We start from the raw sequence: 20,399 nt of genomic DNA on the forward strand, positions 1-20,399 counted from the left end.
CTGAGGAAAAAAACTGCTTTTCAACAGTAGTTTTTAAACTCAGCATTTTAACCACCTGTTGAAATTCATTAGTGCCTTAATTGTTCCAATTAAGCTTCTGCCCTCTTGCCTAGGGTGCTGACACATCAAAGGAAGCTATTAAAAAAGACAACAAAAACCATTTCTGAGTTGTAAGCGTGTCGGCCAATGAAACAGTATGTATTATTGCATGCTGTAGTGGATGTGTATTTCAGGAGGGGAGATCTGGCAGCGTGTGAACGTGGACATAATGAATGTGTGTGGTGGTGTGTGTGTGTCTCATAATGGGGGATATTATAGTAATGAGGTACCAGGATGTCTGGACACTTATTGCTCCCCACCTGTGTTTTACTTCCCCCGTGATCGAGGAGTGTGTGCGAATGTGTGGTAGTTGGTGTAATGTCTGTGAGGTTTGTGATCGGACAGCTCAGACTACCGGTCTTCACTCTAGTGCCTTCAGTGATCGGTGATGTGACGGCCTGACCGTCAGGACCACACACTCGCATACACACGCATACAGCAGAGCAATCACCACTGATTGGCAACCCGCTAACACACCCCCACACATAATCAGACACACACGCCCTTTGGATTAGGGACTTAAACAGACTCGCCAACAACCACCCAAGAGACCCCCATCAGGGCATGCAGGCAGAGAGAGTCGGTGAGTGACTAACTTCACTCTTTCTTTTATTCTTTTCCCAGCTGTGTCTTCAAACGGCCCTTTGATGTGGGAAATTAAAAGAGCGAGTGTGTCAATATCTCCCTCCATCCCTCCATCGCTCCTGCACACTCATCCATTTCCCTTCCTTCCATCTCTTCCTCTCTCCTCCCTTTCTTCTTTACGGCTGACCCAACAAAACCAGAATGTGACCCTGCAACCACATTACATCCACACACTCTGTGAATGTGTGTGTGCTTGAGTGTATGACAGAGAGGGAAAATAAATGGTTGTGTGTGAACTGGGCTTTTTGGATTCATAAGTGTGCGTGAGGATGCTGCAATCATCAAAACTGGGGGTGATGTATCATTAAACTGCCATTAAATGTAAACTTCATGAAAAATGTTATACACTTTTTCTATGAAACCAACATGAATATAAAGAGTACATTTTTAATTGTAATGTAGCTTGGAATTTGTTTTAAAGATTGTCCGTTTCTTTATGTCAATTATTTGACCTATGACCCATCTAATGTGCCAAGAAAATGGAGGACTATGAATGGGATTAGGCCGCAGGCCATATTTAAACCCCAGTACCTAGTCACTGTGGTTTTTCTGGGTCAACATATTTCTGTCCGAAAATAAATTCCTTACCATATTCCTATTTCCTACCCCTACCCATAAACCTAACCCTACCCATAAGTTCACCCTAAAATAAGGGGGAAATGATAAGTGAATAACAGTAATGTAGAAGCTAATACAGGTTGTAAGCATAAACTTGATGAACTGTAAACTTCTCCCTTAAATCTGATTGGTTGATTGGAAAGTTGTTCCAGGATCAACAAAGGCATTGATCCAGGAACATGTTGCACTTGGTAAAATCACGTTCACCGTGCCGGCTCTGTGCATTAACTCTTGTGTTCCCTCACTTTTTGTTAGATAATCATTGCCATACCTTAACATGTCCCCCCTCACCCATTTTGTCGTTCCTACACCTCTGAGTGAGTTTTTCTTCACTTTTGTAAATCTAGAAAGGTCAACTATTAATGCCGCATGTGTATTTAAGGTTGCATTAACCCCTCAGCCATACTTTCTCCCTCTGTCTGGAAACTCCACTCTGCTTCTGGTGCAACACTGTGCTATGCTTTATTGCATGTGACTCCGTGTTTCCAGCGCCGTGCACTGGTTTCTGTATATGCTAAATTAACCTTCCCCCTCTCCCTCTCTCTCTAACTCTGCCTGCCTCTCCTTTTCGCTCTTGAAGTGTTAGTGCTAATGTCCTGCAAGTTCCCTAACTGTTACTATGCAACACTTACAGGCCTTACTATGCAACACCTTTTTCTTTTATTCCTTCTCTCACTCTTTCCTTTACCCTGGAGAGAAATAAGAGGGAGCGTCAGAGAACGAAAAGGGTGGAAATAACAGACTGCTGTCTCAGGAGCGAAGTTTGAATATGTGTGTATATGGTAAATATGCGCAATGCAGCTTCCCCCTTTACATTGAATTATGCAAATACTGTATTTATTTATTCCCAATATAACGGGGCTGAGAGAAAAACAGAACGAGAGAGTTATGAAACTCAGATTGACCGATATAAAATGAAACAATGGGCTTTTTAAACTTTGCAGTGATAGAGGGAGAGAGGGGAAGAGATCTGCAGATGAAAAGATAACGAGATGAACGATTTGATTGCCATAGATCGCGTAGCGGGATGGAGCAGAGGAAGAGAGATAGGGGAGATAGACAGACCTAGAGAATATGATATTGCCAGAGAAAAAAAATAAAAACAACAGAAACTTCTTTTTTTTCTTTTATAAAATTTCATAAAAGGAGACAGACAGTGCCGAGGGGCGGGAAGCGCGCTCTGAGGAGAAGGCGAGTGTGTGTGTGTGAGAGAGTGTTTTTATGAATGAAGTGGTGACTCAGGATGTGTCATACCCCCGTCTTTATAAAGGAAGTTTTAAACAAGCCTAAACATTTCACTTCGCGAAAAATTAGACTTACCCTCGCATCCTTCTCTCTCTCTGTCTCTCCCTTCATACACCTCTCTGACCCTCGCCGTGTCTCTTTCCATCCTCACTCGCGTTTGTTAAAACTAAACAACTATTGGGACTGTACACAGTCAGGTTTTGGAGCTCTTTTCTTGTTCTCGTTAACTCTGCACTTCTGTCATTCATTCATTTTCTTCCTCCCCTCACGCTCTTCCTCTGTAAACTACTGTCGCGAGCCGTTCGCGCGGATACTGAGAAAGAGAGAGAGACGAACTTGGAGCACGTGACAACATCTGGAGCTTCATTTATTTATTCATTTTATACTTTTGTTTATTTATTTATTTATTTTTCTGCGTATTTATTTGCAACATATCTGCTTTTTAAAACAAGGACCTGGACAAATATGAAATGTAAGTGTCAAATGTTTTATATATTCGCTCTTTTTTCACTAATGCGCTATTTCCAGTGTTGTTATCGACACTTGTTGCTTTAACAAAGCTTGCCTTTATTATTAAAACACTTGCTGTTTAACTCATTTATGTCGCCTAATATAAAACTATGTAACTAGTAGGCTATGCATCCCCACGGATTTATTGAACTGATGAGCTATTGTGATTTATAAATGCGTGAGTTTTTGTTCGGGATGTTAGTGTTAATGGGTAAAGCTAGGTTGACAGGATAATGGCTTGAGGCGCTCGCGGTTAGTTCATTAGAGAAGCATTTATCATGTCGACAGTAATAATGGATCAAGTGTTACTCGCTCAGGGCGCACATCAGCTTCAGCGGACCCAGTGTGATGCAACATGTGCGCTTCCTTCTCTCCAAAAAAGATGAAAGAAGTGTCCTCTGGCTGAGACTGTTGATATGTTTTTGGACGTGTGGAAACACGGTACCCTACCGTTGTAAGACTGGCATGAGCTCCTGGCTGGGACGAACATTGGAGTGTTGTTTGTTGCTGTGCATCAATGATTTCCTCTCCTCCGCAGTGCTGGGTGACTCCTCCTCATCGCTGCTCCTCTCGCTGCTGTTGGCTCAACTGCATCTGTTAGCATCTGCCTTCCCTGCCCACCCCCGGCGGATACAAACTGACTTTGACAAGCTGACCAATCAGACCAGACACCTTCTGAAGCTGACTCAGGATCTACTGGTGAGTTGATCTGATGTGACACCCGGAGAGGAAGCTCGCACTGTACTCAGAGATGCTGATGATGATCAGATCTTGATCTCGAGCCTCTGAACAGCTGGGCTATAATAATGCTCCTTGCAAAGATTTGTGGACAGGAATTGGCTTATCTCTAGCGCTTTCGCTCACACAAAAACACATGCACACACCCGTCCACAAGCTTTTTTCAGCTGGCTCATATTAGAGCTGAGATAGCAGATTGCGGTAGCTTTGAGTCCATGTGGGAGCAGATAAGGCTCATTACTGTAGCCTCTATCTGACAAAAAAAAAGATCTCTGGATTAAGGCCCAGCAGCAGGGCCGACATCCCAGACTCCATCAAAGCTTGCAATGTAACATTCGTAAACTTTCAACCTAATGAGCCTGAACTTACGGGATGGGGGGTAAACACGATCTGCATGGCTCATAACGAGCCTTGTGCTAGTATCCAGCGCTCAGACCATCTGAGAGCTCAAATGCTGTGGGCTTTAGTTGGGTTTTTGTGGTTGCTATGTGATGGAGATCTGTACTTTGAGGGTCTTGAACCCACATTGCCCCCCTCACCTCTCCGAGGCCTCCTTTTCCTACCTCGGAAACATAAACAGATCCTTGTTCCCATGGTTACTTGGAGGTCCTGTTTACCAGCATGAGTGAAGCACGTGGCACAGAAAGGTGAAAAGTACAGTGGTGCCTTCTATGTAGTTCCACTGTAAATGAAAATGTTAACAGATGTACTGCTTAACGGCGCAGTATGAGGCTTGATCATCTGTTGGAATACGATTCCAGGTCATTGGGGTTCCTATCATAAAGGGATAGTTCGACCAAAAAAGAAAATGATGTCATCGTTTACTCACCCTCATGTTGCCTGTATGGCTTTCTTCTGTGTGTTTCTTCAAAAGATAGTTATAAAGAAAGTTATTTAAAACTATTAAAAATCTTTGTTAATTGAAATAAATAAAGTTAAAAATTAGGTGAAAAATGTAATTAAATAAGTTGAAGTACTAAAATTACAAATCCAAGTGGAAGCTAAAACCAAAATAAAAATAAATGTGAACGCTTTAAAAAGAAAAAGAAAAAATGATAAAATGGAGCATAAGAAACTTACAAAAATGACTATAAAATATGAGCTAATTAAAAAAAATTAAAACAATGCTACTATATAAATAATAGTAAATAGAAATATACTGGAACGTTTAAAACATTCTTCAAAATATATTTTTATTGTCTGTTACACTGCAAAAAAAGTCATGCCATTTTGGAAATGATGACAGAATTTTTTCATTTTCAGATTTAATTAGGTATTTTGCTGTTCTATTGACCCTGCATCGTTTTTTGATTCCAGATCTCATTGAGATTAGGTCAAGGTTACTCAAACTTATCTCAAACAGGACAGATTTTCCTTTTCAGTGCAGAGAATCACCTGTCTAGATCTGAATCCATCACTTATGGATTCAAAATCCCATGCCACCTCCTCCAGCTCTTTGCTTCAATTAGACACAATAATGGTTGGTTGGTTGTGAGTGTGTGTGCGTGTTGTATATAAGGGTGTTTTGCGTCTGCCGCCTTGTGTATGTGCACCAGATGTTACAGCAGAGAACTCTATCAAAGACCCCACTGGTGACAAAAGGGCCCGACACACTTTGAAAAACATTTTGTTAGTTTTTCAGTGACATGAAGCATTTATTTTGGTTTCTTTTCTTCTTGCATGGAGTTCCACTTTACAGGGGTCAAGGCTAGGAAAGAAAAATAGAATGGGAGTCGACGGAAAGTCCCCACAAGAAAGCTATAAAACTCGGTGTGTGCGTGTATGTACAGAATGTGTTACTGTTACTTGTGTGAGGTGGTGAGAGTGTGTATACATGCGATGTTTGTATGACCGTGTGTGCGTGCCGGTGAGAGTGTGCATGTTGTAAATAGTTGTGGTCTGTGTAGGTGTGGGGCTGCTTGTTTAGCTTTCGGTCTCCACAGCAAAGTGTCCTGATAAAAATCACTCCGATTTATCACATTCCCGTATTTGCATTCAGGAAGATGGGAGGAGGGAGGGCGCAAGAATCAGTCGAGTGAGGTCAAACGGAGAGGGTGGGGGGAGAAGGCGACAAGCGACCGAGGAGATAAAGATATCAGAGAGCGCTCTGGATGAGAGACGCACAACAAGTGCTTGTGTGTGATGATAGTCCCACTAAGATGGACAGTGAGGTAAAGGATGGATGTGTCATCATTTGGCTGACACTATGAGCCTAGATAGAAAAAAACAGAGGGATGCAGAGCTGAGGGAGTACAAAAACAACAACAAATCAAGGAAAAAACACATCATTCCAAACAGTGCCGAAAGCTGGCTTGAGCACGCTATTATTTTCCTCACGGTGACTTCTGGTAGGTCGACGATGTTGTTTTCCTCTTCTGATGGGGCTTCAAAGACGCAAAGGACGCATTACACCTGTCATTTTATCAGCACTCATTAGCGCTCACAAACAACCCTTCGGATGACTTGTAAACAGTCTCTGCTTCATTCACGTGGCAGCCACATTAGGAACCTCGGACATTGTAACGCATTGTCTAAACATAGACGAGAGCAAGTTAGGGTCACTCTTTGCCCCTTATGATACCTCACAAACCCCTGAGTTTGTTTCTGTCTCCCTCTAGTGCCAGGTGAGGGCAGTGCAGCCAGGCACGGACCGGCCCATACGTCATGGCACCTTTTTTAGTCCTGACCCTGGAGTTTCCCTGCAGCCCAGTGTTGTCTATTCCGTTTTAAACTCCTTAGTCATTGCTTATGTTGTTATTCTTCCTCTAAAAAACATCCTGTGGCTTTAGGTCACGAACTTTTGTTGTCTAGGTTCAGAAGTTAAAGCTCGGGGAACTCTGGGTGACTGCTGTTCCCTGTAATTCTGTGGTGGTTCTGCAGTCTTTTCATTTCTGGCACGACTGTTACTCTTCTGTTTTGATTGTTGAGTCCAAAGTTGGGGATCTAGAATTTAGGTGTGACCAGAGGAAAGTGCAATGCCGTTTCCATTCAGAATATGTGTGCAATATGCACTTTTTAACCTTTTATTGATGCCCGTTCTTTCTTTTTTCCTTTCTTTTCAGAAAGACCCGGTGTTTAGTGCAGAGATTGATCAACACAGGTTGAAGTCTCTTCCAGCACTCAGCAGCAGAGTCAGTGACCTCACCACTCTGGAGGTGTGTATAAGGACAAATAGCCCTCATGCTGCTCTTTATTATCACTATTTACGTCTTTATCAGTGCAGAGCCGTCCAAAGTAAGGGAGTCCCACTTGGTCAATTCATAATTGCCGGGCCTGGGACTCCTAATGCACCAGTTGCACTGCCCTATTTATGGCCCGTTAACTGTCTGCTTATACAATGTAGTTCTTCTGTATTTCTATTTCCTTGGCTTGTTTGCCATGCCATTATCAAGTTGTTTTGTTCTGAATTCTCTTACTAATGTTCTTTGTGGCTCTATCTCTTTTTCTCCCTTGCAGTTCAAGCCTACTCTTTCTCAGCTCCATGCAGACTTAAAGTCCTTCGAGCACCATTTTGAGTGGCTGAACAGAATAACACGCAAGCAGCACCACAGCTCAGTACCAAAGTTGACGGACATGATCTCCCATATTAAGAGCCTTATAAACTCCTTACAGCGTCAGGTACATGCTCAGACACACATATCCCAGCAAACAATACAACTGTTACAAGAGTGACTTATTTATTTTTATTTATTTTTTGCATTTCAGATGACCAAAGCAGAGGCCCCCCGGATCCCCGTTCCTTCTCCCTCACTCCCACCTAATCCCGCCTTTCATTGGGAGGTGGTTCAGTCTTCTCAGGAACTCCTGCAGCAGTTCAGGCTCTTCTGTGACTGGGCCTCACGAGTGTTCCTTACCCTTAAATCTAGATTGCCAGCATGATGAACCTCAATGGTATCATTTTAAGATTTAAAAAACAAAAAAACATTGGCGGTGAACTGTCTCCTTACAATAAAGCAAAAAATGGCCAGGACTCGATCATTATTACAGTCCAGGGATGGACTGGCCATAGGGAGCAACGAGACTTTCCCCAGTGGGCCGGATCGACTTGTGGGGAAATACTTTCGATGTTGTCCGACCGGCCCCAGTGAAAGGAGGGAGATTGAATATTTCAACTTATTCTATCCTACCCATTCACAACCTACTCTTGTTCAACCTCATTCCAACCACCATTGATGTTCGCTTTAGAACCAAGTATAAGTATGAGAGTGAATCTGTGCCTAACACAATTCTGCATTTCCAGTTATGCATAATTATGGATATTGCATATGGAATGAAGACAACAATTGTTTGGCCCTTATTTTATTTCAGAATGTTTTCTATCAGCTGAAATGTAGTGCAGCCCTAAAATAGTGGTAAATTGAGTCATAAAAAGGGGGACATTAAATCATCTAACATCATATTGGGCAAGTGATATGAATCGTGTGAGAAATATTTATACATCCCCAGTGCTTTGTTGGATATTTTAGTTGGTAATTACCTGTGGTGGGTTGTGATGGGTCGTGTACGTCTCAGGCCCATTCTTTTTTAGTCCCAGTCCATCCCTGTCGCAGTCTGAAGCCTAATCATTGAAGGAGTCCGATCTGAAATTAACAGTGCACTCCAGTCGACATCCTGCTTCTGACGCTCTATTTAACCGTAAACCTAACTTTGCCTTTTCTTTTTTATACAGTTTTTCCCCCAGAACTATTCGTTATTTATGTATTTATTTATTTATTGACTAGTTATTTATTTGATGATATTATTTATTTGATTTCTTGATACTCATGTCGACATTGTCAACATTCTTTCATTTGCAAGTCAAGAAGTAAAATGTACTCTTTCTTATTTTCCTTTATCTTTCTGCTTCGATTGTTCACACACGCATACACACATGTATGACAGCTTCATTTTTATGTCTCTTATTAAACTGATTGTATTTTTATACAATTTGATTTCCTCTTCACTGTTACCTAGGATACAATTCTCTGCCACTAGATGTAGCAATATTTTGGGAGTGTAACGTATATCAGACTAGCACTGACCTGAACTTTGCTTGTCTTTCTTTTATGATGTTGTCTTTCTTTTTTTGCACAGCATATTGGGGTTTATATTGTTTTTTATTTTTATTTTATATTATTGGTTCTGTGATTCAGGAACATGTTTTGATAAACCTTATTTCAAGCAACATGAGAAAAAGACAACCTAAGCCTTAAAATACTATGTATTGTGATACTTTGGTACTGTAAAGCTGTACATACATGTTCCTGAATGTAAACTGGTATATACAATGCGTGTTTACGTATAATATTGTTTTCTATAATATAGGTCAAGTTCTCTATCAATGTGTTGCAATATTAACATTTCCCAACTCCTTTCCTCTTTTTTAGGATTTTGATACAGTATTTACTATTTATTGATATTATTATTATTATTATGGTTATTATTAATTATAATAATTGTTATGTTCACATTATTTATTTTCACTAATCAGAAGCAAGACTTCTGTCATGTTTTGTACTTTTTTACTACTCACCACAAATCATCTCTGTTTAGACTGGTTTCTGTGTCTGCATAGACTGAAAGTTGCTACATGTATGTGCACTAAATATGCAAAAAAAACTGACTGACTGTGTTCAATTGTGTGCCTTTTGAGAGGGACAATAAAGGAATTTTCATGTACATTTTAGAAATGTGATTGTTGTCCATTGTCTAAAAGGGAAGATTATATTATTAGGAATGCACAAACATTAAGGGAACACACCTCGGAAACATGATTATAACTTATCTTTACTTTTTAGTAGGACTACACATTTAGGCACATTGAAAATACTGACCAAGCGATGGCGTATGGCATGCATGTAGTTTACTACATTACCCACAAATCCTTGCGCAGTGCCAAACCAGTGCATGACATGAAATTCCTTTGTTTATATTCAGGAATTGAGACTTATTTAGGAAGCGAGCTTTGCAGAATAACAGAATAAGTTTATTTCTTGTTCATTTCAAACAAAACTACGGACGGCGTACGCATATCTACGTTAAAAGTTCGTCACAGTATTTGTTTGACCAATGAGACGAACCAACAGGGAACGATAGGGAACCAATAGCCGAAGACTTTACTGAGAGGCGGTCACAGACGGGCGACTGCTGGTTAGTTTGTGCTCTAGATTATTGTTAAGGTTGTGTGGACTAACACTGCGGATTTCGGCCTTATATTATTGCATCAAAAAAGGCATTTTCACAGCAATGGACCGAGGGAATAACCCATGCATTGAATAATGTATTTATTCCGACAAATATTGCGACGCATGAGGAACGAAGACAAAACTGAGATGGATTCGATAAGGCCGGATCGAGATAGCACAAATAATTCAGCCAACAGCCGATAAAACGATCCACTATTGATTTGTGTAGAAACTAAGCGGTGAGTGCGCTGTGGCCAATTTAAGCTTTTTATCTTCATTTTGTATTTAGTTGTTTTTTTCCATTTCCCTGGGACAAGAAGGCAGGAACACACAGATAGATAGCGTGTGAGAGGGAGGGGGAGTGAAGCAGCAGGAGGAGGAGGATCTTTAAAGGAGAAGGTGGATCAATTCTCAGATGGTCTGTTTACTGAGAGACACAGCCCATATGAAAAAGATGTTCTATTAAATGTATTAAAAATGCATTGTAGTGTATTTGTATTGTACTAAAAACATACTCAAGTACATTTTAATGCATTTAATAGTACGTGTTTTCACCTGGGAAGTTATGTGAGCATAGCAGTTTCAAAAATATAATAGATTCATAAAATTTTGGAATGTCTTTATATTTAGTTGAGCTTTAATGACAGTCCACAAGTTTTGTTGCATGATTTGAGAATTAGCCTATCTAAGTAATATCTAGTACTCATTGGATTGAAGAACATATCGACTGTCTGTACAAAGCAGTTGAAATGATCACATCATCACATCACATATTTACTCAATTAGTGACCTAGAAATAGGGCAGAATTTTAAATATATAAAACATAGATTTTGCATCATGACCAAACAATAAGTAAAAAAAATTATCCAGCCTCATATTACATTTAAATCCCAGATTTTTTGTGCATTCTCAGAAATGTGGACTCTGCTATACAATTAATTGTACAATATGTCAGCATTTCTCACATAAGTGGCATATTACAGTCCTGAAATGATTGTGCAAAAGGAAAACAATTGTACTTTTAAGACATTAACATTACCACAAACTGTTTTAATGATTTGCTACAATGTGTTCAGATGACCAATCTGAACACATTTAAGAAACCAATCTGGTTTCTTAATATTTTGAGGCTTTCTAAATGTGACTGAATTTCATTGGCTTCATTTATATGGAATTACAAAACACATTCTTCATAGCACAAATAGTGTTTATCCTCGTTGTTCCTTGTAGTCAGGGTCATATTTACTTTTACCTTGCATAGTTGTATTCCTAGTTTTGGAGAATGAGGAAATGCTATTGAAGCTGATGTTGACATCTGCCTAATTTGGCTTGCTTTAAAGGGGAGCCAAAATACCTTTAACAAAACATAAGAGAAACATTTTCATATGAGGATCTGCTGATTGTTATACTTTATGCTCATGATTATTGACTATTAATAATCGCTTTACGCTCATGGCAATTTTTTTTTTTTTGCTTGCATATAATAAATCATACATCTATTTATATGTATTTAAATGTATACAGCTTTATCAACTACGGAGAAGACGACAGAAGACTTTCTGCCTCAGAAAAGATTCCCTGGCTGAAGTCTGAGAGAACTGGCCCAAACTCCATCGAACACAAGCCATGGCTGCCGTAGTTGGAGCAAAACTGCAAAACTGAGATCCCTTCACTACAGCCCAACATTTTCTGATGGCCAACACTGTTGCTACTCTGGTGGTCCAAACCGAACTCTTACCTTCTCAAACGTCCTCCTCCCTCTCTCCCTTTCCTTCCCTCCTCCCCTCCACAGAGGATGGAGAGGAGGATGGAGAGAGGGCAGAAGAAGAGGGCAAAGAGTCAGTAACAGTCGGGCTTACAGGTGACATGGTGACATCATCAGCTCCTGTTGCAATGGTGGCTCAAAACCCAGAGCATCCATTCCAGTGTTTGGACTGTGGAAAGAGTTTTAAGTGGTCATCCAGACTGACACATCACCAGAGAAGCCATAACAATGAGAGGCCATATCGTTGTAACCTTTGCCCTAAGGCCTTCAAGGGCTCGTCTGCCCTACTGTACCACCAGAGGTGAGAGGTCAAATGATTCTAGATATGGGTTGACATGCCAGGCCATAAAACCCAATATAAGATGTGATTCTGTGCTGACTACTTAAAAAAAATGTATTATATGCTGTTCTCCACAATTTTCACTTCATATAGTTCTTTTGTATGTAATTTAAGGTCTCATTCTGGAGAGAAGCCCTATAAGTGTGATGACTGTGGTAAAGCATTCAAACGCTCTTCTCTTCTACAGGTGAGCCATTCCAATCTCAAGCAGGGTTAACGTCATATGAGTTCCACCTCAAAGTCTATCAAAAAAAAAAAAAAGTATTCCACCTCAAATTATCAATAGATAATGGATAGATAATTAATGGTCGTAGAATACACTGGAAATTTTAATAAAACTTAAAGGGGTCATATAATGGTATAGCACTTTTACAAGCTGATTATATGGAAATGTGTGTTGGCAGTGCCTGTACACAACCATCTTATAATGATAAAAATCCATCCAGTGTTTTTTTTAAGTCTCAAATCACGTCACACGGTCGGACACCCCTCCCACGATTGTTGATTGACAGCAGCATTTCAACTCAGACCCGCCATGAGCGAGCTTTCATCATAGTCCGCCATTGTTGATATGCTGGAGCAGAATGACATCTAAGCGATTGTGGTGTTCTGTTCTTGGGTGTAATAATGAACACAGCAGTCATTTTGATGTTCCTAAATCCGAACCGCTGAAGACGCAGTGACTGAGTTTAGTTTTTGTCAATGTCTGCGCGAACTGCGAAGCATTTCTCACCTGACTGCTTTATAAACGAGGGTCAGTATAAAGCAGGTTTGGCTAAGAAGCTGCTTCTGAATAAAGGAGCGGTACCAACTAACTTATGCGTGTTCCTGCTGCACCTCCAGAAGAAGTGAGTGTAGTTTAAAACGCTTGGAAGAAGTGAGTGTAGTTTAAAACGCTTCAGGATGAATGCGGTTAAAGTTTGAAGGGTAAATTAACTTGCATTACGGCGTGCTTTATATGTGTGATGTTTTCAATATAATTCATAGCCCCACATTTATAATGAACAATGCGTTATGGTTATTGTTTTATTACAAACAGTGTACACTGGTGATAAAGTTAACATAGACGTGGTAACAGACACTGTTATACAACATCTACAAAACTAAGCTTTACTTTTGTAGATGGTTTATAACAGTGTCTGTTACTGTCCTAAAAATGTTGTAACAGTTATTACACTGCATAGATAACGTTGCACATCACTGACAAGCCTACATTTACCGAAAAAAAGTTTTTATTGACATTAGCTTTAACATCAATCTGTCAATGAACTAAGGTATGCATTAGTAAACACATAGCATTCATATCTCACTACGCTAATGTTACCCTGCCAGTACATAAAGATAAATCAAAGTGACATTACATTAACCAAACATTCAGAAACATCCTGTTCAAGCCTAAATTGTCGAATTTCGTTGAAGCTGTCATCTTGTTCCGGGTCCGACTCCGCTTCAAATTGATACCTTTGCACAGATGTGTCCTCACTCAGAGACTCCATCACCATTCTTTCCCCTCCACTGTTTTCAAGGCAACACTCCACGTAAAACCCCACAGAACAGAGGGGCGGGGTGAGCAAAGCTTATAAGCATTAAAGGCACATGCACTGAAATAGCTTGCTGAAAACGGAGCTGTTTTTGACGAGGTAAAAAGAGTGTTGTTCTTACAATACTAATTTTTAATTAAAGTATATTACAAAGTTTTCATTTAGACACTAAAGAATCATATTAACTTAAACAATGGCATTAAATGACCCCTCTAAAATCATCCTGCGTTTTTTTCTTCTTATGTGGAAAAGTTTGTTCACGTAGAGGTGTTTAATGGGCCAGTGTGAATAAATCAAAATTTAAAGGACAACTCTGGCAAATTATTTTGTTTATCTTGATCGTTATATCTTTGTGAGTACAGTCCATAGAAAAAAAAAACGAACCGGATTAGTGCTTGCAACACGGCGTTATTTAAGTTAATGCCCAGAGCCCCCTTTAAATTCAAAGAGACAAGATGGTCTTTGGCCGTTCTGACATCTTGTCCAAAACCTGTCAATTAGCCAAAGGAAAAAAAAAGGGTATTGAACTTGACATTTCCGTCCCCCTCTCTTCTGAATGTCTACACCCCTGAGATAAATACAGTTTTATAAATGACCAATAAGTTGATGTATTTGTACATTGATTGCCAAAATCTAAATGTTTTGAAACGATAATATAAAAGTCTTTATTGTCAGGTTTGATCAATTTAATGTTTTTGCTGAATAAAAAAGTGTTCATCTATTTTCATTATTATGTACCCTTACTGTACCTTACTGTAGTTTTAACCATTTATTCTAAGATTGTATGAGTGTATTTGGTCTTAAAAGTGACTTTTTTTCATCTTGATTCACTGTAACAATTTTTTAATTATCCAGATTCACCGCAGTGTGCATACAGGTCTTCGCACTTTCCAGTGCTCCTACTGCCCTTTGACCTTCAAATGGAGCTCACACTACCAGTATCACCTCCGCCAGCACACTGGTGAATGTCCGTACCCGTGTGACAGCTGCTCCAAAGCCTTCAAGAACTCCAGCAGCCTGCGTCGCCATAAGAATGTACACCTGGGCTTCAAGCCCTACGTCTGTGACGTCTGCAGTAAAGCCTTCAGTCAGTCCACTAATCTGAGACAGCACATGCGCATACACACGGGAGAACGTCCATATATCTGTTCGGAATGTGGACGCAGCTTTACGCATTCATCCAACTTGGCTTTGCATCGCATCTCTCACGAAGAAGGAAAAGGGAAGAGTGCTGGGAAGGCTGGAGGGGCCGAGTCAGCAACTCGAGAGATGGAGGTGGTGCTGACGGAGGATTTGAACACTGTTGGGATGAGCATTTCTGAAATGGTGGGCCTTGTGGGCGGACAGGAGGGTGGAGTTGGACAGGTGTTCCTGTCTCACAATACGTCCTTGTCTGCTACCTCAGGCACAGCCAATCAGAACATTCTGCCACAACTGACGCTCACACCAACTTCCTCTGCTGTCACAGGCACAGAGCATCTCCATATGAGCAAGACCAACACGGGTGCTAGTGTTTTGCTGTTTAGCTGTGGCAGCTGTAACGAGACATTTTCAACACAGAGTCACCTTGAGGCGCATCAGACTTTACACCTAGATAGCCTTGGTCCAGCGGGCTGTGGAGATGTTATTACACAAAATAGCACAGAAGCTGAGGGAGGTGGGGTATCACTGGTAGGGACTACACCATTGTTGGCAGATTTTGAAGAGGTTGTTGAAACCACCGCAGTTGCAGATAGCGGTCAGGGGGCAGAGTTACTTGGTCTGGATGCGGTTAGAAATGAGTCAGGTCAGGAACAGTATGATCTACTTCAGACCTTCACTGCGTCTGTGAATCAGATGTCCACTGAGACCAGTGTGTCAACTACACAAGCTACAACAGTATGTGCCTACTGTGGGAAGAGTTTCAAGACCAGCAGTGGACTGACCAGACACATGGCTCAGGTGAGACCAAATACATTTTTGTCAAAGATGAGCTTTTTAAGAAACAACCACCATTTCTCATCATCTCTTTCTTTTCAAGGCCCATCCTCTCGCTCTGTCTGAGTCGCGTTCTCAGTTCAACTGCTCCGCGTGTGACCGCTCCTTTCCTCTGCTCTCCTCACTGCTCAACCACCAGCACTCCCACACTCCTGAGCAGAGGCTGCTTGCTGAGGCAGAGGCGGAAGCAGAGATCGTATGTCCCTCTCTCTCACTGCCCCTGCCCTCTTTAAAAAGAGAGGGTGAAGATGGAGAGCGAGAGATCCATGTCAGTCTAATTGCTGTCACTGAGGAGGGAGAGAGACGAGCTGTGAAGCCATCTGCCAAAGCATCAGGGAAGGGAAGCAGGAGAGGTGGAAGTAGCAAGACATCTGCCACAAACAACGGTAAGAGTGCTGCAGTAGATGTTAAACCATTTGTTTGGTTTATATTTAAAATCTGGCTTCTCTGACTGTGAGGTTTATTTATTCTCGTATATTATAAATGTATGATATTTGTTGTCAAGCTTTTGATATATGAAGACCATAAATCTTTGTATTCTAAACGCCCATTTGATACGAGATACATTTCCACACATTGCGTGATATTTATCTCACGGCTATATTTCTGTTTTAATTCCCTATAGAGAGGCCATATCGCTGCTCTGAATGTGGAAAGTCATTTAAAGGTTCATCAGGACTTAGGTACCACATGAGAGATCACACTGGGGAGAGACCGTATCGATGCACAGAGTGTGGCAAGAGCTTCAAAAGGTCATCACTGCTCTCCATACACCAAAGGGTAAACACAGCTGCTTTTCAAATGTATTTGTTTCTGCATAAGACCAATGTTAAACAACTCATTCATTGCATTATTAAATCAATGCTGTGACATATTTGCTACTTTTACATTTAAATATTTTTTTAATAAATGGCATGGAACACAAAGGTGAATGTTTTGATTTATTTCTCATATTTTCCCTGTATATTTAGAATTCATATAATTATTATTTATTATGATATGTCATAAAAAGGGACTGGAGCTGTCAAGTTTCAAAGGTACCATGAAGATATCATAAAAGTTGTCTTTAATTAACAAGTATTTTAAGGTCAAGTGTGTGTGAGTAATAGAAATAAAATAAGAAAATAATATCAGAAATAAATGTGAATAGCTAAAAAAAAAAAAAGACATACACTCTAGTTCTCCTTGGCCTCCGTCAACCATTCTTTTGAATTTGATATTTTACATTACAGTCGTTTGATCTGGTTACAAAAAGGTCTAAATGGTTAATTCATGGACTAATCCTGATGCAATGATTTGTTTGCAGCACTTAGCAGTTATAATAATAATAATAATACATCTTTATGTTCTATAGCGCCTTTAAATGTACATCTCAGAGCGCTTAACAGTGAAGAGGAAACATAGACAAAAAAAGAAAATAGTAAAAAACAATTAAAACTATATAAAATTGATACAAATGTTCAATAAAAATCTACCCTAAAAAAGTGAGTTTTAAGGCTAGATTTAAAAATGCAAAGGGATTGAGTTTGCTTTATCTCAATCATTAAAGAATTCCATAATTTTATACACCTAAAAGATGTTTACATTTTGTTTTTATCTCTTAATCTATATAAAGAGTAATTAAACTTCATATATTCACTTAATTTTGGGGTATTTCTTTAATTTTGTTCATGTTTTGTAAATCTGCTAAAAGCCAAGATAAATATTAAAACATCTTGAAAATTGTTCTTAATCCATCTAGGTTCACACAGGTGTGCGGGCTTTTCAGTGCCCCTACTGTCCATTGACCTTTAAGTGGAGCTCACACTACCAGTACCATCTTCGCCAGCACACCGGTGAGAGGCCATATGTATGTCAGGAATGTGGCAAGTCTTTCAAGAACACCAGCTGTCTCCGTCGCCATAGTCAGCTTCATTCTGGCCTACGTCCACATGCTTGCTCTGTGTGTGGTAAGGCTTTCTCTCAGACCTCCAACCTCAAACAGCACGAACGGACACACTCTGGAGAAAGGCCCTTTCAGTGCTCCCAGTGCCACAAGAGCTTCACCCACTCATCCAATCTGCAGCTGCACCTACGCACACACTCCTCACGCAAGGACTTCAAGTGCCAACACTGCGGAAAAGAGTTTGTCATGCTCTCCTACCTGCAGAGGCACTTGAGAACTCACAGTTCTGGGGGTGCAGTAGCGTGTACAAAGGAAGCAGGAAAGCTGGCTAAAGGTAGTGGGGCTTCAGAGACAGCAACACTAAATTTAAACTTGAATGTACCTGGTGGGCTTACCTCATTGTTTCCCAGTGATGGCAATTCAACGTTGATTCTCTCACCCCCTAACCTTGACATACCTCCAAACACATCACAGAATTATTTTATGATCCAGACAACTTCGGGGCTGCAGCTAATCCCACTGTCCAATCCCACTCCAACACAGCAAGCCCCTCCTCCTCCACCCCCTCCTCCCCCACCACCTCCACAGACACAGAATTTCCTGCTTCTGCAGTGCCAGTCTAACAATGGTAACCAGCCTAGTCTGATCCTGGTCCCCACAGCATCCAGTACAAACACTCTTCCCACCCATTCAGAACCACAGACCCTCCCCTTGGTGCAGACCATTCAGGCAATGCCCCAAGTTCTGGCGGCACCCCAAACTCAAATTCAGCAATTTCAACCAGCTCACACACAGCAGAGATTTATTTTGACCAATAATAATGCTCCCCTCATCACTGCCCAAACTCAGAGCACATCGACGATTGCTCGTCCCATTTTAGGAAGCCTCGCTCGTAGCAGGAAAGGTGGAACAAGGCGTGGACGGAAGCCTAAAGCTGCTACCCCCAAATCCCCTGCTTCTGTTCAGACCACACCAGTCAAGCAACCATTAATGTTTTCAGCTGCTACTTCCACATCTACTACAATATCCAGTGCCACCTCTGCAAAGGCAAAGTTCCCGCAGCTAAATTCTAACAACCCACTGGCTGCGTCGGCTGTCAGTACAAGCCAAGAACCTGAAAGTCCTTCTGTCCCTGCAGTTAGCATTATGTCGGTGACGCAAAACACTACACTAACAAACAGTTCTGCTGTGTTGAGCGGTGATCCTGAGAGTGTTCCAGTAGAGGAGAAAGCTGTCGAAGAAATTCCGAGGGAGCGATTTGTTCTGTGCCTAAAGAAAGAAATGGAGAATGGCGAGCAGGGGGATGGGATGGAGGTGAAGGTGGAGATGGAGGGAGGGAATGATGCAGGGCAGTCCTATGTTTTGCAGATTGAAGGTGAGGGCCATGAAGAAGAGGGTGGGAATATTGGGGGAAGAGAGAAGTCATATGTACTCCGGTTTCAGACAGAGGGAGAATGCGAGGGAGATGCAGGAAAAGAGAAGACTGAAATGGTCTCTCTTAATTTACTCCAAGAGTGGACTGGACAGAGTGAGGGGCATGGAACTGGAAATACTGAGGGAAATGTTGAAGTAGAGAAGTCATTTGTGCTTCATTTCCAAACAGAGTCTCCAGGTGAGGAGAACATTCAACCAGGCTCAGGCTTCATAGGAGGCCCAGGCGAGGATCTCAGCCTTTCTTGTCACCCGGGTCAAGCTTTGGTGCCTCTGGAAGGGCAGGATGTGGTGTTTGAGCTTGGTGATGAGACAAAAATGGATGGAAGCACAGGTCCAGGGGACAGTGTTCAAATGATTGCACTGATAGAAGGTGAGGGCAACGGTTCTGGGGCAAGGGGCAGTTTTAAAAGTGCTGTTGGGTCAAACTCTGGGCAAATGGAGGGAATCTTCCAGTTAGAAGGAGGAGAAGGCATTGTTATAATTGAAGTAAGCACCAGCAGTTTGAGAGAGGGTGGAATAGAGACAGCAGATGTAGGACATAGGTTAGTGGAAGGAACTGAGGAAAAGCAAAATAATGATGCGCAAGGGATACGAGAGGAAGTAATGTCAGAAGAGTCAAAAGTTGCTGAGGCTGAGAGCATATCGTCATCGGAGATGGGACTGATTGGAATTTAGGGCTGAGTATATAGTAAATCTGATGAAATCTGTCAATTTAACTGGCTTTAACACAATTCACACCTCATGATGCTGTTTCACATGTAAAACTACCAGTGATACATGTTTACCAGATATCCAAACTTTCATTTCAAACAATGGTTCTGTTAATCTAAAGTGTTCCTTTTGAACTGTGAATAATGGTTTTAAATATTAGAAAGCTGATGGCAGTGTTGTAGCTGTAGGACCGACACATGACCTACAATGAATCTTACATTAATCATTTGAGATTTGTTTGTTGCACACATAGACATCCTTAGAATACCACAGTGTCTTCTTCCTAAGATGTTGTCCCCCTCAAAACTGCACTTTGTTGGGGATAAAGCACATTGTGGTTGTTCACCTGGCTCCTAAGGAGAGCTGTTTCACAAACCACAATCATTGAATCCAGCCCAACCAAAAACAGTGGTTTCTAAATGAAGAAAATCCTTTGTGTTCTTCTACACCCAGGGTGCACTGAAAAGAGAATTTATAAACTAATATGAAATATGAACTATATTCACATATGCTGTCATGTTGACAGTGACTGTACAAAGTGAACTTTTGTAAATATGTCTGCTCCGTTTGTTTTCATTCTTAATATTGGTACTAGATGACAATTACCAATAAAATTAGGTATGAATGTCAGTATTTGTGTTTGCTGTTTTACTAATTTCGCAGCTCTTAGAAATATATTCTTATATACTTTACTTCATGGATATATTTAATTTTCCATTTTGATAT

General features: G+C 40.9%; 2 protein-coding genes across 3 annotated transcripts; both read left to right on the top strand.

Annotated features, from left to right (window-relative positions):
- Positions 1–414: 414 nt before the first annotated feature.
- il11a (interleukin 11a) lies at positions 415–9,739 on the top strand. 2 transcript variants are annotated; one of them, XM_067448947.1, is made up of 5 exons: positions 415–682; positions 3,656–3,816; positions 6,918–7,010; positions 7,312–7,473; positions 7,561–9,739. In XM_067448947.1, exons 1-5 carry the CDS (start codon positions 664–666, stop codon positions 7,732–7,734), a joined length of 609 nt encoding a protein of 202 aa, XP_067305048.1. In that variant the 5' UTR covers positions 415–663; the 3' UTR covers positions 7,735–9,739. The 2 variants fall into 2 exon arrangements, with proteins under 2 accessions (XP_067305048.1, XP_067305049.1); XM_067448948.1 differs by lacking the exon at positions 415–682 and adding an exon at positions 2,678–3,079.
- A 208-nt stretch (positions 9,740–9,947) lies between these two features.
- znf628 (zinc finger protein 628) lies at positions 9,948–20,284 on the top strand. The gene is made up of 7 exons (XM_067448896.1): positions 9,948–10,258; positions 11,545–12,086; positions 12,240–12,312; positions 14,522–15,607; positions 15,687–16,029; positions 16,269–16,423; positions 17,385–20,284. The coding sequence occupies exons 2-7, from the start codon at positions 11,713–11,715 to the stop codon at positions 19,635–19,637; spliced, it is 4,284 nt and encodes a 1,427-aa protein (XP_067304997.1). The 5' UTR covers positions 9,948–10,258; positions 11,545–11,712; the 3' UTR covers positions 19,638–20,284.
- The last annotated feature ends 115 nt before the right edge of the window (positions 20,285–20,399 follow it).

The sequence above is a fragment of the Pseudorasbora parva genome, chromosome 7, assembly GCF_024679245.1.
Source record: "Pseudorasbora parva isolate DD20220531a chromosome 7, ASM2467924v1, whole genome shotgun sequence".
NCBI classification, from domain to species: domain Eukaryota; kingdom Metazoa; phylum Chordata; class Actinopteri; order Cypriniformes; family Gobionidae; genus Pseudorasbora; species Pseudorasbora parva.

What these genes read in the sequence shown, in the direction of transcription:
- il11a (XM_067448947.1), top strand. An exon ending in AGCTGACTCAGGATCTACTG is followed by an intron (nt 3,817 to 6,917) that starts GTGAGTTGATCT and finishes CTTTCTTTTCAG; the next exon opens with AAAGACCCGGTGTTTAGTGC. An exon ending in GTGACCTCACCACTCTGGAG is followed by an intron (nt 7,011 to 7,311) that starts GTGTGTATAAGG and finishes TCTCCCTTGCAG; the next exon opens with TTCAAGCCTACTCTTTCTCA.
- znf628 (XM_067448896.1), top strand. Translation starts at nt 11,713, where the DNA reads ATGGCCAACACTGTTGCTACTCTGGTGGTCCAAACCGAACTCTTACCT. An exon ending in GCCCTACTGTACCACCAGAG is followed by an intron (nt 12,087 to 12,239) that starts GTGAGAGGTCAA and finishes ATGTAATTTAAG; the next exon opens with GTCTCATTCTGGAGAGAAGC. An exon ending in AACGCTCTTCTCTTCTACAG is followed by an intron (nt 12,313 to 14,521) that starts GTGAGCCATTCC and finishes TTAATTATCCAG; the next exon opens with ATTCACCGCAGTGTGCATAC.